This window comes from Polyodon spathula, chromosome 9, assembly GCF_017654505.1.
Source record: "Polyodon spathula isolate WHYD16114869_AA chromosome 9, ASM1765450v1, whole genome shotgun sequence".
Lineage (NCBI taxonomy): Eukaryota > Metazoa > Chordata > Actinopteri > Acipenseriformes > Polyodontidae > Polyodon > Polyodon spathula.
In genome coordinates this window covers 9,244,144-9,271,374 of record NC_054542.1, presented here as the reverse complement: position 1 = coordinate 9,271,374, position 27,231 = coordinate 9,244,144, and the positions used below count along the sequence as shown (strand labels likewise).

The window sequence follows — 27,231 nt, the reverse complement described above, 5'->3', positions numbered from 1 at the left end:
ACTAGATCATTTGAATGGTATGAAGCAGGCTGTTTGTCCCAGAACTTAGGAACCCTCAGAGAAGCTCAAAGAAAGGAGTAAAAGCATATTTACAGACACGTGATGATAGCTTATTATTGGAGCAACCTAACCTAGAAACGTTGTGAATGAAACCAATCACCATATAGCAGTAAAGGAAATATAAAATCCCATTTGAATGACATTTTAAGCTACATATTTACAGGTGTATGTTACATTCATTTGACCATAATAATATTATTAATAATAATAATAACAACAACAATAATAATAATATACTATACTACTACTAATAATAATAATAATAATAATAATAATAATAATAATAATAATAATAATAATAATAAACAACTGTTTGAGCAACATTTGAGGATACTGTGTATTTGTTTTAGCTAAAGAAAAAGTTGAGCGTTTATACTAATTATTATTTCACTAAAACAGTTTGTTCTGAGTTCTCTATTTTTATTTATTTTTTATTCCAGGCGCTCTCAAGAAAAGCAAGCCCAGCGTGTAATGAATAAGGAAAAAGTTGCAACTGGAAATGTATGTAAAATAAATTCTCCTTCCCTTGTTCTCAGCACATTAAAGCATATACAAACATATCTTGACTTTTGTATAGATAGAAGCTTCCAGAAATGTAATGGAGGCATAGATATGAGTGAATAGAAGTAAAATACCTTTAGTAGTATCACCAGCAGTCTAATGTACAGGACAATAGAAATTTGCAACAAGTGTATAGTACACTTGATTCAGCAATATTAAGTAGTGTAGAATGCAATAAGTCAAGGGGTTTCACTAATATGCTTATTATTGCTGTATAGGAAGTAAAGGCATTTGTCACTATGGGAAAACCCTTATATAAGTTGTATCAACCAAGAAAACAAGCTGACCAAGTGTAGCATGTGTTTTAATTGTTATTTGTAGCATATTTTGAAAACTGGTATTTCTTTTGATACTCCTGTATGTTTTTTGATTTTGTAAAGCATTAGTGTAAGTAAGGTCTTGTCTTGCTTTTTAGGAGTTAAACTACACAAACACAATGTGGCACAATGAGTTACTAAAGCATTGTCTTAATATAGACCTATAATCCAGTTTATTTAGTAGATTCATAGATTAAAAAAAACAAAAAAAAACATGCTATTTGCTTTATGCCTCACATTTCAGTGGAAAATCCATTCCTTGCAGAATAATTTTAAGTAATACAAATGTACTTTCTGCATGCATGGATTAATGAATATCCAATTACCAAGGTCTCCCCATCTCAATTCTTCTGACACCCTTTATGTATTTTCATTTTGAACGATTATTCTGCCGTGAGCACATAATAGCATAAAACCTGCATGTATAAATGAGACCTTACACTGTGGTGAGAGACAGTCTTTGTGATACCTACAGACAATATCACATATTTACATTCACTGCAGTTATTTTATCTGAATTGGGGGTCCCAATTCGAAATTGTGTTTAAAATGGGACCCCCAAACAAGAAAAGGTTTGAGAATCTCTGCTTTGTCAATGTGTACGGTGTGCTGTGTCTGCTAACGTGATCATATTTCAAAACTGAACCTCATGAAATGATTTAGCACAGACTATGGAGAGTATCAGAATCTAGGAGTTGCACAGCCCTTGCTCATTTTCTTTACCCTTTTTTCAGGTTAAAGGATCTGTTATCAAGAAGTACCTACAATCCTTTAGATGGCTGTGGGTTCTTCTCACCTTAGGTGCCTATTTAGGCCAGAATATCATTTCAGTGGGACAGAACTGGCTACTTAGCACTTGGACATCAGAGGCCAAACAGGTTCAGGACCTGACTGAATGGAAGGATCTCAGGAACTCGAGACTCGCCATCTATGGGCTAATGGGTCTCATGCAAGGTAAATTGTATTTGGTTTTGATTAAAAACAGCCATTATATGTATTTTGGAATGGTCTGGGACATCACACAAGCAGTTGTAACAGTCTAATATCAAAAACTGTGGTCTACCTATTGCCAATCACCTTTTCAAATAGTGTTTGTAATCAGTTTGTTAGTGTACGTATACAGCATTTAGCATTAATTGCTTGTAATTAAATGTACTGTAAATGGATGAGTAGAGACGTGAACATTTCACCGCTGAATTTATTCAAACTGACTTACCAAATAAGGGCTGCACTTAAATTGATCTAAAGAATAAGTAAGTTATTAACACAAAAAAAAAATAGCTAAATAAATTGCGATAGAAATTGGGGCGATTAAATGATAAACCATTTTATCGTTGGGTCGGGGGGCGGTAGTATCTAAAAATGTGAAAAGCAGACTGTGACAAAAGTCTGCACTCCCTTGTACTTTTTTCATACTTAGTGGAAGCACCTTTGGCAGCAAATACAGCTGTGAGTCTGTTGGGATAGGTCTCTACCTACTTTGCACACCTAGATTTGGCAATATTAGACCATTGTTCTTTACAAAACTGTTCAAGCTCTGTGCCTTGGGGAGCACTGATGGACAACAATCTTCAAGTAATGCCACATATTTTTGATTGAATTTAGGTCGGGGCTCTGACTGGGCCACTCAAGGACATTTACCTTTTTGTTCCTTAGCCACTCCAGTGTAGCTTTGGCTGTGTGCTTTGGGCCGTTGTCATGCTGAAAGGTGAACTTCCGTCCCAATTTCAGCTTTCTTGCAGAGGGCAGCAGGTTTTCATCAAGGACTTTTTCTGTGCTTTGCTCCATTAATTTTCCCTTCTAACCTGGAAGGTGTATGGCACCACCAGACCCTGCCGATGAGAAACATCCCCATAACATGATGCTGTCACCACCATGCTTCACAGTAGGAATGGTGTTCTTTGGGTGATGAGCTGTGTTTGGTTTGTGCCAAATATAATGCTTTGCATTTAGGCCAAAAAGTTCCATTTTAGTTTTGTCAGACCACAAAATGTTTTGCTACATGGCTACAGAATCTCCTGAGTGTTTGTTTAAAAACTTCAAACGGGATTCAAGGTGGGCTTTCTTGAGTAAAATACAGGCAAGATTTGTGGAGTGCTTGGGATATTGTTGTCACATGCACACTTTGACCAGTCTTGGCCATAAAAGTCTGTAGCTCTTGCAAAGTTGCCATTGGCCTCTTGGTAACCTCTCTGATCAGTCTCCTCCTTGCTTGGTCATCCAGTTTGGAGGGACATCCTGATCTAGGCAGGGTCTTGGTGGTGCCATACACCTTTCACTTTTTAATAATCGTCTTGACCGTGCTCCAGAGATATTCAAGGCCTTTGATATTTTTGTATACCCATCCCCTGATCTGTGCCTTTCAACAACTTTGTCCCGAGTTCTTTTGAAAGCGCCTTGGCGCTCATGGTTGAGTCTTTGCTGTGAAATGCACTACCCAGCAGAGGGAACCTACAGGAACTGCTGAAATTATCCTGAAATCATGTGAATCACAACACCAGTGGAGGCCATTTAACTTGGTGTGTGATTTTGAAGGCAATTGGTTAAGCCTGAGCTAATTTAGGGTTGCTATTACAAGGGGGGTGGACACTTATCCAACCAAGCTATTTTATTTTTTTTTATTTTTTATTAAATTTCTACAAATTTCTAGAATATTTTTTTTTCTCTTGGAAGTTGTGGGGTAGGATGTGTAGATAAATGAAAAAAAAAAACTTTTAATGCATTTTAATTCTAGGCTATAAGGCAACAAAAGGTGAACATTTTGAAAGGGGGTGTAGACTTTCTACCTGCATGCACTTTAAAAGAAAAGAAACACAGAAAAATGATTACTGTAAAATATTTTTAAAAACCTGACAGCGGTTCATACTTAGCAATGAGAATACAATATTTTGCGGAATTATGTAGCGATATTAAAAAAAAAAAAAAAAAATATATATATATATATATATATATATATATATATATATATATCTATATATATATATATTATATATAATATATATATATATAATTGCGCCAAAATTGACGATGATGATTTTGATAAATGATTTCTATAAGTGGCTTGTTGATCATGGAGAAGGCAAAATTATTGTACCAACAAATGTATCCAGTCAGAGGTGAGGTAGATTTCAATGCACATACTAGGAACATTTTAGTTTAAACAGAGCAGAGTGTTAAGTTTAGCATTTTTCCCATGAATAGTATGCTTGTAAAGCCTTTCAAACCATAATAATGCATTACTGTGCTACTATTTGTCAGATTATGGGTGTAGACAGCATGTGTACACATGTATTAGAACCATTTAAAAACTCATTTTCAGATACGGACATTTCAGACTTACAAACAACCTCCATTCCCAAGGTGTTCATAACTCTGAGGTTCTACTGTTTTTTTTTTTTTTTTTTTTTTCAGAATCTGCCATCTTCGATTACTTCAGAATTATGAAATAACATAAATATATAAATGAAAACATAATATTAGCAGTAGTATGACAGTTGGTTTATTAAAATAGACAGAAGCATTAAATGCAGTAGATTTCAAGATAATTTTGTGTAATTATCTCTGTGGAAAAACTAGACAACCTCAAGTTACAGGAAGATCCTAAAGTTATTTTACACTGTAACATGTTCAGTGCATATTACATTTTAACAATGCTACTGGGTTTGTCTCTGATATTAATGAGACTTGTAACAACCTATATGTTAGCCATTACTAGCAGTCTAGTATTTGGACAAATAAAAAGCTGGTGGGTTTCATATAAGGGTTTCTAAACAGTGCAGTCTGTAAAGAGCCTGGTAGTCTGCTCTACCAATACATTTACCACCTGCTCCGCATAAAACACTACTGGGGCAGTTTTTATACATTTTGTTTGGATATTGCACAGAAAAGGGGCTCCAAATGTTGATGAAGCATTTTCAGGAGAAAATAATCCAGGAGACGCTTCACAGTAGAATTTAGAACTAATCTTTTTTGGGATATAATTTCCATCTGTGTAGGCTCTCTACAGGCTAATGAGGGACTGTTTCCATGAGACAGTAGGCCATTATAATTACATTGATAACCTGGTTAGAAATTTCAATATTAATTATAATTTGGGGTTGTAACAGGGAGCGATCTGTGCTGACTCTGCTGGCGTGTTCACAGGCTGCAGGAAGAGGGCGGCAGTCGTCCAACAACCGCCTGTGAGTCATGGCAGTGACACGGGGAGGTGGGAAAGTGGGTGTGTGGACTTTCCCCCTCTCTGAATGGCTGAGAGGCACGTCTTGGGAGATTGTTAGCCCTATAAATTAACGCTCTGTTGTTTCCTCAGATCTGCCCTTTTAAACGCGTAGAGTGCGCGGAAACGCTGGTCCACGACCGAACGGAACGGAACGGAGGTTCAGAGCGAGACAGTGAGGGAGGGGAACCCTTGGGCAGATCCCTGAATAAGGATAGCTGAGCAGGCTAGGTAGCTGGCAGCGTGGGACGGTGATCCGGGTCGCACGGGCAGCGGCGACCGGGATATTGCTGCAGAGTGCAGCACCTTTTCTTTGTAGTTTTGTTACTGTTTTATTTTCCCTGTTTCTTTGTGCCTTCGATTTTTGAATTATTGTTTTGAAGCACCTGCGAGTGCGCCTGAACTGTTTACCCTTGCTTGGTATTCCCGTGGTTCTGTTTACCATAGTTGGTAAGCAGACCACGGACCAACAGCGCCCTCTGCGGGCTAAAGAAACCCAACGCGCCCCTGAAATAAAACTGGGCACCTGTGTGGTGTTTTCAATTACACCTGTCTGTCTCCTGGTCAGTGAATTACCCACACCCCTTCCACAGGGGTGTTTATTATATCCAGTCTTATTATATTGTATCCAAGACGTTTTTACAATATTTCCTACTTGTGATCTCTGTAATCATTATGAGGGAGCTGTTTCTTTTTATTATATAGCTTGTGTTCAGGTATGTCTAGTTGACTGCAGGTCCTTATAGGAGTGCAACCGTTATAATCAGTTTTCTTACCTTGTATTATATTATAGTGGGGCAGGTAATCAGACGTTTCATATCTTTCTAAAGAACTGCTGGTCTCTTTTTGATAACCTATTTTAACAGGTTTTTGAGCTGGGGGGTAAATGGAGTCTACCAAATCAGAAATAAACAATTCAGACATTTCATTCAGGGACTTGTACTTACTAAATAATTCTTACCTGTCGTACAATTCCATAGCTGTCAATGTGCAGTTGTGAAAGAAACACATACATCTTGTCTCTTTATTTTAAAACAAGCTGTATGAGACTACTGTTATACTGTTTGCTAGCCATACTTTTAGTTATGTTCGCACTTCCGTGGTCATTTTCTCTGTAAGGTGGAATTCTCCAAACTCCTTTAACACTTTCATTCCTGCTATTAAAAACCGCCTGCTTCCCCTAATGGTTGACATGCTTTTCAGGTAGTGAAACAGACTACCTGAAAAAAGACATGCAGACTGATAACTTTATTCTAGTGTAGCTATAATAACCAAATGCAATCTTTTAAAATTAAAACCCAGTACAGGTTTGCTATAAAAATGTCTTTCAAAACTACGTTTGAGTGACTGGAACAGCACAACAGGTAATGCTGATGGAATTATTGTTAGCTACTACACAGGTTTTTTCTTATTCGTTTCAGAATTGTCATTGTTGTTTTTTACTTGTTCTTCAATGTGACATGTTGGCAACTTTTTTTCATAGGTTTGCTGGTATGTTGCGGTGCTTATGTCTTGACCAGAGGGAGTTTGCATGCCTCTCGGATTCTGCATCACCAGATGCTCGACAGCATTCTTCATCTTCCTCTTCTGTTCTTCGAGACAACCCCTATGGGTCAGGTCATCAGCAGGTTCACTAAGGTAAACAGAGAAAACACTTTCTGTCATTCCACGAACTACCATCATACCAAAGGAAGGACACAAACATAAAATGGTTAGAGTCATTTGAATCTATGTGAAATGTGAGTAATGAATCTGACTAGGTTTGGAAGCGGAGATACTTGGATTCTCTCTGATGTCTTTATGTTTTACTCCATTGTCAGTTGTTGAAGAGTTACAGGTACAGAACATGCATTGCTTTACCTTTGCTGTATTTGTTTTGTACATATCGTAGCACTAAATTTATGAACATAGTCCCAATTGTTTTTATATTTTTATAGTGTATCCAGATCATGGTCCCTCCTGTAACAACACTGCTAGTTTTCTGTTCCCACAAAAGCCATTCATTTCAATGAGAGCTTTCGCATTGTGGCATGATCTGATTACACTATGAAGCTTAAGAACCTTTTCTCCAAGCCTCTTTATTTTATTTTGATCTTGTAGTTGTCCAGACTTTTATAGTTTTACTTAACCGTACGTTTTTGAAAAGAAAATGTATGAATTTCTCTAATTCTAAATTGTTTAAAAGGCTGCTAGTTTGTTAGCGAAGTTATGGTAAAAGGTATAAGCTTTTGAGAACTGAAAGACCATATGTCCCTTGCAGTATTAGCAGTGTTATTGAGCCTATTTATTCCCGAGGCGCAATCCAGTCTGTGGAAACTGCACTGTCATAGAGACCACATCCTGGAATACCGCATCTGCTGTTTGCAGTATATAAATACACCTCTAACACTACTGGACCTATTATAAAGAAAGAAATGGATTTATATCAGTCTAATGATTATATCATACATAAAAAGGATAAAAGTGCCTTCTTAGAAAGAACTAATGACACACATTGGTTTCTACAGGATATCTTTACAATTGATGAGCGTTTCCATTATTACCTCCGGACCTGGTTGAACTGTATGTTGGATGTGGTGGGAACCGTACTGATAATTACTGTCGTCACGCCAACTTTTCTGTTGGTTGTCTTGCCATTGGCTGTCCTTTACCTTACTATTCAGGTATGTGAACCCTAGCCTGGAGTAATTTTCGACCCACAATCCGGTTAGATTTTACCCTAAAATATAACTCTTTTGTAGCTGTTTAATACATTTCTCCATAACCCTGTCTTCTACTCAGAAAACAGCCTTGTAGACCAATTTGTTTACTTAGGTTGTTAATACACATACTTAACCTCACTTGGAACCATCTTCCCTATCTCTGTGTGAAGCATATTCAAGGACACATTCTTAACCTTGTTGCTATTTTTAACAAAAGCGATAGTTGAGAAGTATTTTATATACACAGAATACGCAGAAGAAAAATGCAGTGTGGGGAAGTGAAATAAACTACATACTAATCCACAACTAGTGTTAAGAAGGTCAGTGAGTAGGGTCCATTGTTGCTTATATAAAATGCACTGCCTTTTGGAGCGCATGCGCCGGTGGTTTTAAATCTGTCTCGATGCAAGGCTGGGTTCTTGCCTCCAGGGTTCGGTATTTTGGTAACTGCTACTTAGCTTTGGTGCGGTGAAAAGAAGCTATTGGCTTGACAGTGGGAATGGAGGTCACCCATTGAGTCCCACTGGTCAGTAAGTGGGTTGCAGGTTACTGTTTCCTATCATCCTATTATGTCTAAAACCAAGTATAACCATTACCTGTCCAATATAATCCTTAGTATATGTAAGAATTTTTGCTCTTAGTTTGGTTATAGAAATGATACATACGGAATATAAACAAGAAGAATACATTTGTTCATATTATTATTTGTTTATTTAGCAGACTGCTTTTTCCAAGGCGACTTACAGAGATTAAGGTGTATGAACTATCAGCTGCAGGGGCTATTACAACTACGTCTCACTCGAAAGACAGGGCACAAGTGATTTGCTCATGGTCACACAATGAATCAGTAGTTCCTGGTTACAAGCCCTTTTCTTTAACCAGTGGACCACACAGCCTCCTTATGCAGTTAGCCTAATGTTGCGTATTGTTTTTAAAAGGTCCTTGTCAAGAAGCTTGCTGTTTTGCTACATTCTGCACATTTCTGTCTTTCTCAGAGGTATTACATTGCAAGTTCCAGACAGATTCGTCGGTTGGATGGAGCATCCCGCTCCCCTGTGATCTCACACTTTAATGAGACTCTGTTTGGTGTGTCTACAATCCGAGCATATGGATACCAGGACCAGTTCATTAACCAGAACAAACAAGTATTGAATGAAAACCTGCTCTGCTACTATAACAATGTCATTTCAAACAGGTAAGGACAGACCCTTCCCATACAGTGTCTCTGTGAGGCATTGATAACCACTTACAGAACATGAAGACATTGCAGAAGATAAGCAGGCTTTAAAACCCATCTTCTTACCTCATAAGAATTAGCACCATCATCACTGGTACCCTTATTTCTGTGCACTTCTTGCTGCTTCTTGTTTTTTTTTTTTTTTTTTTTTTTAAAGGGATACAATTTTATTTTCAAATACTGTTTCCTGGTAACTTATCCTTTCCTGTACTGCAGCTCAGTTCACAGTTATGGTATAAAATGAAACCACAAAAATATTCAGCACAACCATCATGGGGAATGTGGCAGACAGATCTGAGACCCTGCACTTGTCAATAGTGTGTTGTCCACTGGGATTAATTGTCACAGGGAAGGAATTGTCATGGACCCCCTGGACTATACTCAAACTGTTTTCCAGATGGCTGGCAGTGAGACTGGAGTTTGTTGGAATCCTGATGATATTCTTAGCTGCCATATTCATGGTTTATAATAAAGACAGTATGGATTCTGGAACAGTGGGTTTAGCCATGTCGTATGCTTTAAATGTAAGTATATAAAAAAAAAATAAAAATAATGAAAGCACAGTCCTTCAAAAAGCTTTTTTTTGTTTTGAGACTGCAGTGCCATTACTGGCTTTACTGAGTGAAACCAGCAGTATGACATAAAAATATCATTTCTTACACTATGTATCTGTTTACTTTGTAAGGTGGGGTATTTCATTTAATTTTTCAGTTTTAATTTGACTGCATGCACTAGTATATTTTATATTTATATTTATTTATATTTTAATGGGAAAATATAGGTACATCAGTAAATATAGTTTAACATATATATATTGTAAACTATATTAGTACATTTGCTGGAGATCAGGGGGAATGTTGATAATGCTCATTAAGAGCTGCTTTTAGACAGATGCTCCCTCTTGTGGTCACAGTTAATAATGATTGTATGTTTAAAGCCTGGTCTGCTGACCTTCTGTTCATATCAGTGGTAGGTTATCAAGTATCTGAACTGTATGCTAATAAATATTCCCATACTTTTAACCTGTTTTTTTTTTTTTTTTTTTTTTTCAGATCACTGCAACTTTGAATTTCTGGGTTCGTAAAGCATGTGAAATAGAAACCAATGCTGTGGCTATTGAAAGAGTTTATGAATATGCTGAAATGGAGAAAGAGGTATTTTTTTTTTGATAAATCCTTAGTTTGTTTTTCAGTAAAGCAGTTAGTCTGTATGGAGGTATAGAACATGTAAGAACAACTCGTTATCCCAAACATCATGTCCAATATACTTCTCTTCCCAAGTGAATTCTGTTTTTAACAGTTTTTAATCAATCAGTCGAGTCATGAGGTCATTACCGGTATTATTACTATTATTATTATTTATTATTTGTTTATTTAGCAGACGCCTTTATCCAAGGTGACTTAAAGAGTCTAGGGTGTGTGAACTATGCATCAGCTGCAGAGTCACTTACAACAACGTCTCACCTGAAAGACGGAGCACAAGGAGGTTAAGTGACTTGCTCAGGGTCACACAATGAGTCAGTGACTGAGCCGGGATTTGAACCAGGGACCTCCTGGTTACACGCCCTTTTCTAAAACCACTGGACCACATAGCTTCCTTGTTATTTACCCACATTATGTACTGGTAATGGATGTTTTATATGCAAATAAATATTCAGTTCAAAAGCATTAATATCCTCCACAGCCCTGTTTTATAACATGTATTTCATTAGGTGGCTGTGTATTATCATGAAGCAGGAGTAGCCATACTAATCTTTAATAAAAAACACACACGTTTTAGTTTGTTATATTATTTATGCCATGTTACATTCTTTAAAAGGCTCCTTGGGTCCTATCCAAAAGACCACCTCAAAGATGGCCTAGCCAAGGGATTGTCGAATTCATTAACTATGAAGCTCGATACAAGAAGGACCTGGAGCCTGCTCTGAAAGACATAACATTCCAGACAGTCAGTCAGGAGAAGGTAAGGATCTGGTTTGAAATTGTGATACATTCCTTTATGTAAAGGCATATAGGGTTCTGATAGTTTATATGTTTCATACAAACAGTATAAGATTTTTATTAGTTCATTTGTATTCATAGCATTAAAATATGTTTGGGGATTGTGATGGAGAATGTGTTCCTCTATTACTAATATGGACATTGAATAAACATATCATTAATGTGGACATTGAATAAACGGTTATTGTAATTGGTGGAAAATATAACACATTTATATTTACCTGGGTTCCGGCAACGATCTCCGGGCCCTGTGAAGAATATTGCCTGTAAAAGAATAGTTAGTCGATTAGGTTAAAAGGTCCTGAGCTGAATAGATGGTGTACACACCAACACTGAAGATGTCGCCACGCCACACACATTTATTGTTTTATAAATGTATAGAACTGTTTATCTTAAAATCTAAGGTATGATATTGGTTGCTTCTAACAGCCAAGGAGAATACTGTAAACTATAAGAAATTTTGAATGTGAACAGGCAACAGATTTTAGTTTCATTAATAAAAATAGATACTTTGGAAGAAAGAGACCGCATCTGCTGTGCACATGTAGACCATGGGGTGGGAGTGGACTTTAACCCAATGAATTAACATAAAAATCATTGTATAGGTCTCACTGGCATAAGAGTCACTCCCCCTTTTTGAGACTTCAGTTTTAGGAAAACACTTTTTCTGTGTTTTAAAATACTTTTTTTCAATTGATTTTTTTCCTACATGCTCAACACCGATAAATAAAGAAAGATGCTCAGATTTAGTTTCGAAATAACCCTTGTTTGCAAGTTTCTATTCCATTAATAATTTAATGTTAAAAGAAAAACTTTTAAAAGAAAAGTATTAAAAAGTGCCGCTTCATCAATTAAAAAGCAAAAAAGCATCAATAAACTAAACAGTGCACCATTTAATAACCAGTAAACACAACATTTTAGTGTTGCATACGGTGCAGTACAATTGCATTCAATTTCCAGCTGTACAAATACATACATTTTGTTTTGTTATTTCGGCAAACTCAACAACACACAATTTCAAACCTGTTGAGTAGCATTTTCTTTTTTTCTTCTTAATGTCCTACTTTATCCAGTCTCAAAGTCACCTACATTACTATAGCATTGCAGTTACAACAAACAGACTTGAAAAGTTTACTACTCAGCTTTCTAACCAATGGCTGTTTGGTACGGATCCCAGGGGCGGGTTCAGTTCAAATATTGACAAATCAATGGCTCGGGAGGGTGGGAATAAGGAAATTCATACATACTGACAGCTATTATGTTAACAGTGAAACAGTATAGCTGTGACGTTTTCGAGAGGAGGTCAGTCAAAAGTCTGAAAGCTTGCGTTTATCATTAAAAATGACTAAGGGTATTGAGAGTAAGAAATTAAAACTTTTAATTAGAACAGTGGTTTTGTGTGTCTACCCAGCAATGCAATCTACCTGAATGCCGTAGATCCTGAACAAATAAATCGTGTTGTTGACAGTTAAGTTTGTGTGATACATGTAGTAATCCCATTGTGGCACTGGTACGGTAGTTTAATATTAGACACATCGGTGCATACGTCGCACCAGTGTATTAGTCGCTCCCCACTTTTAAGGGCTCAGCAAAAATGCCTAGGAAATCGACTTATTCAACAGTTTTATGGTAATTGTCATTTTATTAATATAATAGCTACTATAGACAAAATATAAGTTATAGAGTACTGGTAGAAAGAAAATAGATGCATTTAACAATCATGGTTATTTGTACGTTTTTAACAGTTTGGAGAGATTAACTGGGATAATATTTATTTACTTAACCAGGACAGTTACTCATTGAGACTGAGGCCTCATTTACAAGGGTGTCCTGGAAAACAATAAAATGACAATTGCAAAGTAAAAACAACACCATAAAAACATTTGTGGTTCAGACTTAATCAGCAGCATGCAGAAATCAAAGAACACAATAAATAGGACCTATTATTTGTTAATGTGGACTGAAAGAGAAGCATTGGCTGGAGGTTCTAAGCAATTCTCTAATACAATCTAATACAAGATAAAGAAAGATGATCAAATTCCATCTCCATACTACGTTCTATGAGAACACTCAAAAAGAGAGGTGCCAAGCCTTCACAAACCTAAAACACAAAATAATACCAATGAAAAAGCCTATGGTTGATTAGAGCTAGCCTAGTTGTATATACATATGACTATGATGTTTCAAAGGGGAACACTAGAACAAAACTGCCACATGAATTATTCAATACATCTAATTTATGTAGACCTTACAATAAAACTGGTAAATATAATCAGCATAATCTAAAACAGGGAAAATAGTAGCAGTCACTAATGTGCTAGATAGGGAAACAACCGTGTTGTGTCAAAATTAGAATCAATATGTGATTGATGACGGCACCTGTTTTGTACTGTAGATCTGTCAAATGCCAAACTAGCCCTAATAAAATCCTTGTTAAAACAATCAGTGATATCGTTACCCTTAGTATAAGTGCAATCATTAAATGCTACCTGTTTGGGCAGAGCTCAGTACCTTGAATGCTACCATGTAAGGCAGTAAGTAGTTGGTCTGGATAGAGGCCAGAAATAGCTTGTGCCCTGTGATTGTGTCTTTTGATGCAAAATATTAATCCCATATTTTCTTTTCTTTGCTTTTGTTTTGTAAGTAGTTGTTTTTATTCTATGCTGCCACAAAAATAAAGTTTGTTGGTTATTTTCACACTACGTCTGACTGCTGACTCATACCTACCTGCTCCTCAGAAATCCTTACAGGGATATGTATTTAAAGATACCAATTTTTGACAAATATAAAATATAATCAAATCAGTTCTAAAACCTATATTCAATCAAAGCATAGCATAAAATAATGCCTTCCACAGTTGTTCTTTCTACAGTGTAAGGTTAAAATAAGTAACAGTTAAAAAAATAACTTTCACACTTAATATTGACCGGAGGTGTTTATTTGTAATGTGATGAGTTATTCCTAATGAACTAAACAATGCAGCTTGCTTACTTTTCAAATTTGGTAAATAGTTGATTTTTTATTTTTTACAGGTTGGAATTGTTGGAAGAACTGGTGCAGGGAAATCCACCCTAAGTAACTGCTTATTCAGGATCATAGAAGGGGGAAAAGGCATTATTTTAATAGATGGTGTTGACATAGCCAGTATTGGGCTACATGACTTGCGTGGGAAACTCAACATTATTCCACAGGTAAATCATAACAGAAGTGTGAGCACAGCTTTCAGTGCTGTAGTCTACCATCACAGCACTAACTGACACATTGTCTTTACATAGTAACAACAGGCTTGAATAATGATTCCAGAGTGAATAAATAGAAATTAATAAAATGGTTATGCTATCTGGAGAGTGAATGCTATATGAAGCTTGGTTTAAACATTTTAAAGATTGCAATTTTTGCATTAGTTAAGTAGAAGCACTACAGGGCCTTTAGGTCTTTCTGGTAATATATATTTTTGTTGATAAGGTAGGTTATCAGTATCAGACTTTTGGCAGCCCCAAGACAATTTGAGAATCAAACTTAGCACCCCATAATGTGTGTGCTAGCTTAGTTAGTGTAACACGAATACTATTATCAAGGAACAGTCCTATTAGTAGATATTGCATAATTACACAATGTACTTGCATGTTTTCATATAAAATAACTAAAATATTGGAAAGCTTGCAAAGGTATATACAGTTTAACAAAAAATGAAATCTCTTTATATTTACTCTCATTACTCACCCTGTCAGGAAAACCTACACACCAAGCGCAGGCATAGATTCAAATCCAGTTAAAGCTACCCACAGGATTAAATCTGAGGTTCCCCTTAACGCATGCTATGACTTTTATCTCCAGGACCCCATTTTATTCTCGGGGTCCCTCAGGTTGAACCTGGATCCATTGGAAAGGCATTCTGATGCAGAGCTGTGGCAAGCTCTGGAAATATGTTATCTGAAAGACTTTGTGTGCTCATTACCGAAGCAGCTGCACCATGAAGTTTCAGAGGGTGGAGAAAATCTCAGGTAAAAAAAAAAAACAAAAAAAACATGCGAAATGGCTGGTATGAGTCATACCAGGGGTTCAATTCTCAACAGAAAAGTGCAGGTACTCGTATGGACAGCCGGTCCACAATGCATTTATGAATACAAAACAAACCTTAAAGAAAAACGGAAGAAATGTAACCAATTCATCATAAACAAAGAAGGTAGAAATACTGAAAGCATTGTACTCTTCTGCATATATCACTCAGTCATGTACTGTAATATAACACTGACACCTTAAATGATAAGCATTAAGAAATATTACACTATGCAGTAACTGCTGTAGAGACTCAGTTTTTTTTTCAAGATATGTTAAACAAGGGGGATGTTATACAAAATGTGTATAAAGAAAACAATTGTGCTATGAACAAATGATACAAAAAGGTCTAAGTCAAACAATGTGCAATACGGGCTGAAGTACCCCTCTATTTTTAATGTACCAGGCACTACTCTTACAAAATTACTTGGCCATTTCAATCTCTGTTGTATTCTCTGAAATCCTCCCCATACTTTCCAGATACCCTGCATGTTCAAGACTGACCAGATTCAATTCTTTTAGCCTGTCTGCATATGACATGCCTTTTAAGCCCGGAATAATTCTGGTCGCTCTTCTTTGCACTCTTTCTAGAGCAGCAATATCTTTTTTATAGCGAGGTGACCGGAACTGCACACAATATTCAAGATGATGTCTTACTAGTGCATTGTACAGTTTTAACATTACTTCCCTTGATTTAAATTCAACACTTTTCACAATGTATCTGAGCATCCTATTGGCCTTTTTTATAGCTTCCCCACATTGTCTAGATGAAGACATTTCTGAGTCAACAAAAACTCCTAGGTCTTTTTCATAGATTCCTTCTCCAATTTCAGTATCTCCCATATGATATTTATAATGTACATTTTTATTTCCTGCGTGCAGTACCTTACACTTTTCTCTATTAAATGTCATTTGCCATGTGTCTGCCCAGTTCTGAATCTTGTCTAGATCATTTTGAATGACCTTTGCTGCTGCAACAGTGTTTGCCACTCCTCCTACTTTTGTGTCGTCTGCAAATTTAACAAGTTTGCTTACTATACCAGAATCTAAATCATTAATGTAGATTTGGAATAGCAGAGGACCTAATACTGATCCCTGTGGTACACAACTGGTTACCACACTCCAATCTGAGGTTTTTCCTCTAATAAGTATTTTCTGTTTTCTACATGTTAACCACTCCCTAATCTATGTACATGTGTTTCCTTGAATCCCAACTGCGTTCAGTTTGAGAATTAATCTTTTGTGCGGGACTTTGTCAAAAGCTTTCTGGAAATCTAAATAAACCATGTCATATGCTTTGCAATTATCCATTATCGATGTTGCATCCTCAAATAAATCAAGCAAGTTAGTTAGACACGATCTCCCTTTCCTAAAACCATGTTGACTGTCTCCAAGGACCCTGTTACCATATAGGTAATTTTCCATTTTGGATCTTATTATAGTTTCCATAAGTTTGCATATAATAGAAGTCAGGCTTACTGGTCTGTAGTTACCTGGTTCAGTTTTGTTTCCCTTTTTGTGGATCGGTATTACGTTTGCAATTTTCCAGTCTGTCGGTACCACCCCTGTGTCAAGAGACTGCTGCATGATCTTGGTTAGCGGTTTGTAAATTACTTCTTTCATTTCTTTGAGTACTACTGGGAGGATCTCATCCAGCCCAGGGGATTTGTTTATTTTAAGAGCTCCTAGTCCCTTTAACACTTCTGCCTCAGTTATGCTAAAGTTATTTAAAACTGGATAGGAACTGGATGACATGTGGGGCATGTTGTCATTATCTTCCTTTGTAAAAACTTGTGAAAAGTAATCATTTAATATATTTGCTATTTTTTTTTCTTCATCTACGATTTTGCCATTTGTATCTCTTAAACATTTAATCTCCTCTTTGAATGTTCGCTTGCTGTTGTAATATTGGAAAAACATTTTGGAATTGGTTTTAGCTCCCTTAGCAATGTTCATTTCTATTTCTCTCTTGGCCTTTCTAACTTCCTTTTTGACTTGCGTTTGCAGTTCCGTGTACTCTTTCTGTGTACTTTCTTTTTGGTCCTTTTTTAATGCTCTGTAAAGTGCCTTTTTTCGCTGAATATTTTTTTTAATTGATCTATTAAACCATTTTGGCAATTTAGTTTTACATTTAGATTTGTCTACTTTAGGGATATAATTGTTTTGCGCCTCTAGTACTACATTTTTGAAGAACAACCATCCTTCTTCTGTGGGTGTTTTCTCTATTTTACTCCAATCTACTTCTGTTAGTCTCTGTTTCATACCTTCATAGTTTGCTTTTCTAAAATTGTAAACCTTAGCTTTAGTCATTACTTTTGGGGTTTTAAAAAACACTTCAAATGAGACCATGTTGTGGTCTGAGTTTGCCAGTGGTTCTCTGACCTCTGTTTTAGTTATTCTGTCTTCGTTATTTGAAAAGACTAAATCAAGGCATGCCTCCCCTCTAGTCGGCGCCTTGACAAATTGTGTTAGGAAGCAGTCATTTGTCATTTCCACCATTTCTATTTCATCCTTCGTGCTACCCACCAGGTTTTCCCATTTTATCTGGGGGAAGTTGAAATCCCCCATTAGTATGGCTTCTCCTTTGCTACACGCATTTCTAATGTCATTGTATAACAGATTATTGTGCTCACCGTCTGAATCTGGCGGTCTATAGCATGCTCCTATTATTATGCCCTTTGAATTTTTGTCCGTTATTCTGGCCCATATTGATTCGGTTTTATTTTCTTTGTCCAGGTTTAACACCTGGGCTTCAAGACTGTTTCTTATGTATAGCGCTACCCCTCCTCCTCTTCTGTCCTGCCTGTCTTTCTATACAGTGTATACCCACAAATATTATATTCGTCCCCATCACTCTCAGACAACCACGTTTCTGTAACACCTATCACATCATAGTTACCTGTTAGTGCAGTAGCTTCAAGTTCTAGAATTTTGTTTCTGATACTTCTAGCATTTAGATAAATACATTTAATGGTTGTCTTACCTGAGTTGTTGTTCTTGTTTTGTCTCCCTTCTGTTTTTTTGTTGATTTCTCCCCCCTTCCTTTCTAGTTTAAATGCTTCTGAACCCATATCCTACAATATATTAATTGTGCTTCTCTGTTGTGTTTCTGTGTAGATGAATTATACCATGATCTATTCCAGAAAAAGATTAGTATATTTCAGGCAGAAATGTAAAAAAATTATAAAAGTAGACATCAGGTTTTTAAATCCTGGCATTGCAAGCGACAAATTACACATTTTCATAAAGTAAGATCATTTCTGTGGTTTACGTCTGCCTTTATAAACTAGAAAAGAGGGCATTGTGAGATTAGCATACTCTCTTCTCTGGACCTGGTAATGTATTTATATCCTTGTCGCAAATATGAAACTTGTTTTACAGCGTTGGACAACGGCAGCTGATCTGCCTTGCACGTGCCTTATTACGGAAAACAAAAATATTAATCCTAGATGAAGCAACTGCCTCTATCGACATGGAAACTGACAACTTGGTCCAGCTGACCATTCGGAAGGAGTTCTCTGACTGCACCATACTAACTGTAGCTCACAGGTTACATGCAATAATGGACTCGGATAGGTGAGTCAAGGGCATTTCTGTTATAGCATATTCTATACATTGTTTACATTGTTTTGTTCTATATATCACTGTCATTATATAAAAGTTGTCTTTACTAGTGCATTCTTCTTGTGTTGATTCATCTTCTGGTTCTGTTTCTTCACTTACTGAATTAACCCCAATGGCCTCAACAGTGCTCTACCATTAACTTGTCCCCCTGCAACACTTCCCTTAATGGATGAAAATCAATGCTGCTTAAATCAAATGGGGTGCTTTTAACTTTTGCAAAGTGATCCAAAGAAACAAGAAGAATACATTAGTTATGTATTGAAGTCTAAAAATTAAATAATTATCTGGTATGATTCTGTTTAATTGAGTTTATTTTAATACTCAAACTTTTACCACGTCTGAAAGTGATTATATTCGTGACCAATTAGAACAGCCATCAAGTAAAGACCTCCCAATTACTACATCATTTCCTACAACATGTAAATGTGTATATCATTTCTATGTACATGGCAGAGACTTGAACTACTGAATGTTAAAAAAATAATACTGCATAAAATGTACATTTAATAAATTGAAAATTGAAGCTCCTTGTGCATATCTTTTGTGATTATGTAAATAAGAAATCAGTGAGGTGACGCCCACATTAACCTAAAACCCTATCCACACTACTGTAATGCTCTGTTTTAAATGTTTTTAAACTGAGCAATTACCCCCCCTATGTTAATGTGTTACTGTGACTGTCAATGCTTTACTCCTTTATCCTTGTTATCTGTTTAACAACAGTCTTTGTGATTGTGACAAATTATAATGAACTTTTAATGTCAGAAATACAACCCTGTTGCTTTGAAAATAATGTGTTGCTGCACTGCCAGCATTTCACTGTTTACTATTGTAATCCATTTCTCAAAATGCCTTAAAAGGTGCCAGCATGTTGTATATTTCAGTCATCCAATTTTATAGCAAACTGAATTATATAATTGTCTGGAAGATCAGTCACATTGTATTGCAGGACATATTTGAACACTTTTCTAACTGATATTCCATTTTGTTGCAGGGTGCTAGTTCTGGATTCTGGAAGAATTGTAGAGTTTGACTCTCCAAGCAATCTGATCCAGCGAAAGGGTGTTTTCTTTCACATGGTTTCCGAGGCTGGCATAATTCAGAACAAGAAGAGTGACTCTATGAGACATTGGGACTGAAACAGTCACTGGCTTATTTGATGCACTGTAGCATTTTGAGCACCTAAAGCAAAAAAATGACAGATAGTAATTCCAAACTACTGTTCTTTTCAAGTGCAATTAGTAAAAAATAAAATGTAAATCTTAAGTTAGCATTTACTTGGGGTAAAGGTCCTTGTAAAATGATCCCAGTATGCCAAGGTTGTTCATGCTAATTAATTTCAATTAAGGTATTAGTAACTTATCATACTTCCAAAACCATGTAACTTAGATATGCTCATTTACAGTGTTTAGTTTTAAGGAACGCTCAGATATTGTAATACCTGCAGTTATTGACATTTAAAACTTTTAAAAATTATTCTCAATAACTAAAAGGCAATAACAACATATGCATGTAATCAAACAAAAAATAAATACTTATTTTTAAAAAAGCACTCAGCACAAGTAATTGCACATAACCTCCTGTAGGAAGTGTATTATTGCCTCAAGAATAACTGAGCATGGCACATACATGTTTTAAACTGCCCTGACTTGCAGTACAAGACAGTTCAACCTACTATGTAATATTTTATATTCCATTGCCAAACAACCGCTGCTGAACTTACCCAATCCCAAACAAAACTGATAATGAATTCCTCTGGTTTTGAGAAGTCTGCGTAACGCTTGAGTATTTATTGTTGACACACAATATGTGAGTTCAAAAGGCTTTGTTGGGAGAGCTCATGGTATGAGGATGTGTACAGAGCAAAAGGGATAGTGCAGCTGTTTAGTTTTGCTTCCAAGTCTCACTCACATGCTCATTCTCACTTCCTGTATCCCCTGCATAAAGATATATATCAGAACCCTAATTGTCCTAATACACCTTAATACAAACGTACATTCATTCAAGGTGTAGATCCACATTTCAAACATAGTGCAACCAATACAAATTACTGAGTTTCTATCGATTTCTGTTTGCTCCTCTTCATTTTTGGTACTTTACTATTTTTAAAAGATTAAATGCTGGTCCATTTTTGTCAGCAGGAGTGAGTGTGTTTCTCCAAATTCCCTCCCATCAGATCGCACCCTGATGTAGGAGCACCCTTCCCTAATTCTGACAAAAACCCAGTGCACAGCACAGCCTACTCAGGGTCTTTTTATAGTACTGTTTTGAATCTATTAATGATTTAAGGAATATATTGAGGCTTACGAACACCTTGTTAATATGGCATGATCTCCAATTAATACAACTTGCAGTGTGGCATACTGAAGATATGAAGCATGAGGTAAGCGAATGTACCTACACTGAGTAGGTTCAGTCTCCCTTGTAGAATAACTTGATATAGTTATGAAACCAAGTTGTATTAACTAATGTATTCTTGTTGTTTATTTTAGATTCACTTTGTACTATTTTCAGACTTCACATTCTGGTGATTCAGAAGTAATTTGGAGCGTACATTTTAAAAAGAGCTTTGAAACAGACTTTAAAGTTATAAGTGTAAAAATTTGTCAGGATGTTAACAATGAAAAGAAAAAATTACAGGTCTGTTATTTAAATAGTTGTAGCAACACGTGGAGACATACGACGTTCTATTTTTCGGAACCCCGTTACTCTTTAATGAAGGGTCTACGCCTAAAATTTTTTAAAAAAATTTAAATCCTTTGTTTAAAAATCTCCACGGGGTACAAGCATTGTAAGGAATAGCATGGTATGTTAAACTATATTAATAAACATGGCAAACCAGGGGTAACTATGGTTATGCGTAGTATAACCATGGAAGAACCTGATAAAACTGAAAAAAAGAGGTGAACTTTTATAAGGGCACCTACAACTGTCTGTGTCTTGTGGGTATAAAAAATACATCAATAACAAATACCTAGAGCGTTGCAGCAGGACAGGTTACACTGTGGTGTAAGAGATGTACTAGGCATTGTTCTAAGATCTGTGTTGAAGTCACAGGGGTTCTTTAAACTTCTGAGTCACCAGGATGAAATGACTGAAACAGAAAATGATACAAAGTGAATCTAAACAAGAAGAATACAGTACATTAGTTAAGCTATTTCATTCACCTGCCAATTTGGTTTTTGACTGGGTATACAATAATTACCAGTAACAGTGGCATCTCAGGAACACTCAGTCTAGGTGTGGACAGTCACATGGAAAGAAATGGCAAGCTATAAACTAAATATTTCCTCACATGCATACTATTGCATGACTCTGAATTTGTCACCATTCTGAGATAATGTTCAGGAATATATTCATGGATAAATGATGATCCATGATGATACTTTTTGTAAGTTTCTTCCACTTGTTGTACTTTAAGGTAAGCTATAGCACAATAGGATTTTATAGATAACCCATGGATTATATTAGCCAATGACTTCATACATAATACTGGGATACTGTTTCTAAACTGCAATTTGTCAGAACACTGTTAAATCTTATTTTGTTCTTTTATTAAAAATCTAAGCTTTCTTTTGTAATTTAAAATCAGATTTTTACTTACAAATCCCAATGTTGGCTTTACTTATAACTGCCGTTTGGAATTAAAAAACAAAACAAAAACGTTGTATATTGACCCTAAGACAATTTTTTAATTGTTTCTAAATAAACTTACAAAAGGGTTAAAGAGGTCTGTTTCTATTAATAAAGGTAAGGACTGTTTACCTAAAAAATATAAGCTGCTGTGCTTAAGAAAATACAACCTCTTTTTTTTATATAAAATAATGTTGTTTTTTATGTTGAAAAATCTTGCTTAGATCTTTAAAACTGTATATGTAGAATTGTACCTTGAGTTATTCATGGAGTTATTTAAGCCACAGTACAGATCTGATGGTAATGGTGTATATATAAAATAGGTATAAATGTTGTGTGTACTGTACTACGAAAGAACTTGATTTTGTTTTTTTAAACAGATCACGTGAACAAGTTTGATTATAAAATTGCTATGGTAATAGAAAGAAATGATAATAGAATAAAAATGTGTACTATTTTTCTGAAACGCAATTTGAAATGGCTTAAGCATGTTACTTGATAATATCAAATATTAGTTTGCTTCTGACAGTTCAATTTAAACAGATGAAACTAGAAGGTCTTCTTGAAGTAAAAACTGTTTGTATTTTTTTTTTTTTTTTAAATGAAACTTTATTATAAGTGTCATCATTTTTTGTAATCGAACAGTGCAGCTCCTAACAGTCTTTGAGATACTTTCAATGGTAAAATAATGCACTGCAAGTATAAACTTGATATTACTTTATTTGGTACTTACTGTGGTAATCTATAGACTTCCAATTTCATATAAAGACAACATTAATCACAGCCCACTGAATCTCAACTGCTCAAAAACCATGTGAGATGCCAACTTCATATTTTAAATGCAATGGAAACTCCTCATCTACTGGCAGTTACCTAAAGTGGCTGACATATTCATGTAATGTGACTTGGCTTTCTGTATGTTAAAGACTTAATGTAACACCTTGAGATAGTGGCTTTATAGTCAGTACACAACTGTATTCTGTTAAATTTTATTGTGGTAAAAGTACAAGAAAAACTACTCTTTTTTGTGGCAGTAATTTGTACAAAGCTGCTGTTGCCGCAGTCAAAATATCTTATCTTCAAACCGTTTGAGGTGTACTGAAAATACAATGTAGGATAAATGTATTGGTGACCATGTGTGGCAAAGTGGTTTGCAGTATGCAGGTATAGAGGTGATATGGTTACAAAAAAGAAGACAGACAACAAAGTTTGCAATCAAAAAAATGGTTTATTTTTGTAATCCCGGGCTGGTGACCACAAAGAATAATCCCAGGCAATACACATCAATGTGTATTGCACTGTTTAAAACATGGTTTACAGTCTCAAAATAATAAACACAGTATAACACACACAAAGACACACACCTCCACGATCACAAGTCCAGAGTGCTAATGTGCAAGTGGTGAAATAAAATGTATTTGTGTACAGTTGTAAAGTGTTGTCCAGGTTGGTGCTGGCCTTATGCGACAGCTCCCGGTAAGTGTTAGCTGCCTAATAAACAAACAAGTATATAATTAGACATGACAAAACAAACAAAACACTAAACACGGTACAATCTGAGCTCTCCTTTAGCGGTTCGCTTTTAACCATAACAAAGGAACAGATCGCCTAGCCATGTCCCCTTTTGTCCCGTCAGTCACATATCCTACTGCTCAGAGTGGAGCTGAAGGAACACTTGGCTAAATCTACTTTTCCCATTACTCCACCCTCCCAGGAAAAATAATTTGCATTTTGGTGGACTTTCCCTGCACTGTGAATCATAATATACATGAAGGGCTGCAATACCAGATACATAAGAACGTAAGAAAGTTTACAAATGAGAGTAGGCATTCGGTCGGCCAGGGTGTCCTCGGCTCACTGCGCACCAGCGACCCCTGTAGTCTGGCCAGGCACCTAGAGGCTTGCCTGTTAGCTGCCCGGGAGCTGCGTTGTCCTTAAGCTGTAACTCCTGGGTGGCTGCATGATGAATCCGGAGTGTGTAAAGAAGCGGGCAGCTGACGGCACACACTTCGGAGGACAGCGTGTGTTCCTCTTCGCCCCTCCTGAGTCAGCACAGGGGTGATAGCGGTGAGCTGAGCCTAAATAATAGTTGGGCTTTTCAAATTTGGAGAAAATAACAAAAATAATTGGCAACAACTAAATTTATTTAAAAAAATAATAATAATGTAAGCATTGTTGGGTTTGGATAAGCAAATACTGTAACCTTACATTTTGAATAACAGTCCACTCCCCTTGTTAGCTTTAACATGAATAATTTGTAATAGCAATAATATTCCTAACAACTAGTAGTAGTTCCGCTATAGCTGCTGTCTCAGATTTAACTGTTACAAATTTAAACCACTGATGTTAAGTTCAGGACAGTATTTCAACCTCTTGACTGCATTTGAAGCAAGAAACTTTGCTGTTGAATATTGGAGGAAAACCTATTTGTTTCTTTACTTTCTTCTCGCTATAGTCTTGCGGCTTGCATTAAAAAATTACTTTTTAAAATTTGATTTAAACGTTTTCCTATCAATATTAAAGTGTGAATTGCAAATAATAATGTCTCCTCTTGCTTTTATAATGGGCTTTTGGCTGAAAAAGAAACAATGCATTTTCCCACCCTAGATTTCTTCTACTTCTTTCAGCTATTTCAATGTGGCATGCTGTAAGGTTTACAATAACCTCCATCATTGTATAGTTACCTTATGTTACAGTATACGTTACATCCTAGCCTTCTTTATGCGGAGTGGCATTTGAACTCTGTGAATCTTACAAGTCGAATATTTAATAAATCGTTAACTGTTTTAAGACTGGCTTATCAACATAACCCCTTCAGTCCTGATGAGTATTATTTTTAATTTTTATTTTAAACTGTTAAAGTAAAATCTATAGGATATGACAAGACCCTGTCAAGACTTAAAACAAATTACACAGGGGGTGGCTGAAGGTAATATGAGCAACAACAGCAAAAAAAAAAAAAAACTAAACAAAACAAAAAAAGAGGGCAGTTAAAATTGTCAGTTAAAAAACTGAATTTGTTTAAGGACACATATATGTAAATATTTACTGTTATGTTAATGAGCTAGTGGTTAATATTAAATGAATAAAAAAGGTTTAATTTATAACAAAGTGAAAAAAAAAAATGTTCAGCTGAAACTCATGAATCTCCTGGCCATCTTAAGCAAAGGTATTTCTATTTCATATTCTTAGCTTTAAAATAGAGAAACAATCATTAATGAAATAATTAGACCGTGTGCAAAGAGGTTGTTTTTTGTTTTATATATGTGTTATAAAACTAAACAATTAAATTATACATACAGTAGCAAACATGTATACACACAGCAAGAAATCAATAAAAGTGTGCTCCAATTCATAACTTTTGTTGATCACCAGCTCAGCAGCAATTGTTGATTTGCACAGCAGGGATTTGCATTAGGTTAGTATTGCCCCATGTACATAAAGAATAACAGAACATTGATTAATTTCCTTGATTACTATCTGCCAAATGACACTGTAAGTGCTTTTATTACACTTAACAGTTACACAGAACCAGCTCCCATTTAATGTGTAAGCGTTTCCTTTAATATACAACAAAGCTGGTGTTGCATATTATAAACTACAAATAAAAGAGAACTTCCTGTGTATTTGATGTGTTTAGAGAACTGCTGATACTAAACTGATTGATTTGCTTCAGATCCAGATCAATTATTTATTTCTAGACATTGAACTTTTATATTTGAAATTGGCATTACCACCAGGTACCTTGTTCTGTGACCTGCTAAGTATTTAAAGATCTCTCGGTCAAGGTGAGATTCCCACTTTTTATTATTATTATTATTTATTTATTTTGGAAAGAAGTTTGTTTAGTGGTTCAGCCACAATAACTTATGACTTTAGGACTGCTGGACTTTAACTAGTGAAGTTTGCAGGCTGTTTACTGAAAAAGATAAGTCTTTATAAGTTCTTAAGGCTGGAACTAGACCTGAACAAAGTCTAGTAGGTCTTTCCTAAAGAGTATTGGGAATAACTATCTATGAACAACTACTACAGTGGTACTGAGCTATAAAAACAAATGGTGTAGCATTTTATACCTTCATAGTAATTATACTGTGTTTTTTTCTTACTTAACGGTGATAGTTGCTTATAGGAAGACCAGCTGAGGCATTTTTTACAATTCTGCTGCTTATTGTTGATAGTTAAATACTTTTGTTGTACATTTTAATTTGTAACAAAGAGAAAAATCTGTTGAGCTGAAACTTAAGAATCGTCTGCCCGTCTTAAGCGAAGGTATTTCAATTTCATATTTCTTCATTTTAAAATAGAGAAATAATAATTAACTGAATAATTAGACAGTGTAAACAAAGGCTGTTTTTTTCTATAGATTTGTTATAAAACTAAAAAATTACATTATGCATACAGTAGCAAACGTGTGTACATATTATACACATAAATATTACATTAGTGGACCAAACTACTTGTACTGTATGTAGATATTAAAACTTTACAAAGTGTATAATTGTTATAATATATGTATCAGTTAAGGTTTGTATTCTGATTAAATTTTAGTTCTTCAAGAAAGTTGAGATAATAATTGAGTTAAAGTGTAAAATAAAATGGTAATTATATAAGATACCGTAATATTGTTTAACTTCAGCAAATAATTTGCATGTTACCGTACAAACAGTACTTTTCTTTTATGATAGATGAATCATTCTTTTTCAATGTATTCTTAACTGGTACTAAGCGCAGGTAATAAAAGCCACAATTTCACTGAGTAATAAATCTCCATGTAATATTCATTCTAACAACTTCCTGCTTTGGGTAGTGCTGGGTTAAACAG

General features: G+C 35.6%; 1 protein-coding gene across 1 annotated transcript in view; it reads left to right on the top strand.

Annotated features, from left to right (window-relative positions):
• LOC121321273 (multidrug resistance-associated protein 1-like) overlaps positions 1 to 21,397 on the top strand; it is a gene marked incomplete at its 5' end in the record, with an annotated part of 34,806 nt that extends 13,409 nt beyond the window's left edge. The window contains 12 exons of the mRNA XM_041260174.1: positions 501 to 561; positions 1,673 to 1,892; positions 6,638 to 6,792; positions 7,662 to 7,817; positions 8,852 to 9,051; positions 9,491 to 9,617; positions 10,146 to 10,247; positions 10,912 to 11,055; positions 14,126 to 14,284; positions 14,931 to 15,097; positions 18,534 to 18,728; positions 19,771 to 21,397. Coding sequence (XP_041116108.1) covers positions 501 to 561; positions 1,673 to 1,892; positions 6,638 to 6,792; positions 7,662 to 7,817; positions 8,852 to 9,051; positions 9,491 to 9,617; positions 10,146 to 10,247; positions 10,912 to 11,055; positions 14,126 to 14,284; positions 14,931 to 15,097; positions 18,534 to 18,728; positions 19,771 to 19,915 — 1,831 coding nt within the window. The remainder of the gene's footprint in view (positions 1 to 500; positions 562 to 1,672; positions 1,893 to 6,637; positions 6,793 to 7,661; positions 7,818 to 8,851; positions 9,052 to 9,490; positions 9,618 to 10,145; positions 10,248 to 10,911; positions 11,056 to 14,125; positions 14,285 to 14,930; positions 15,098 to 18,533; positions 18,729 to 19,770) is intronic.
• Positions 21,398 to 27,231: the final 5,834 nt, after the last annotated feature.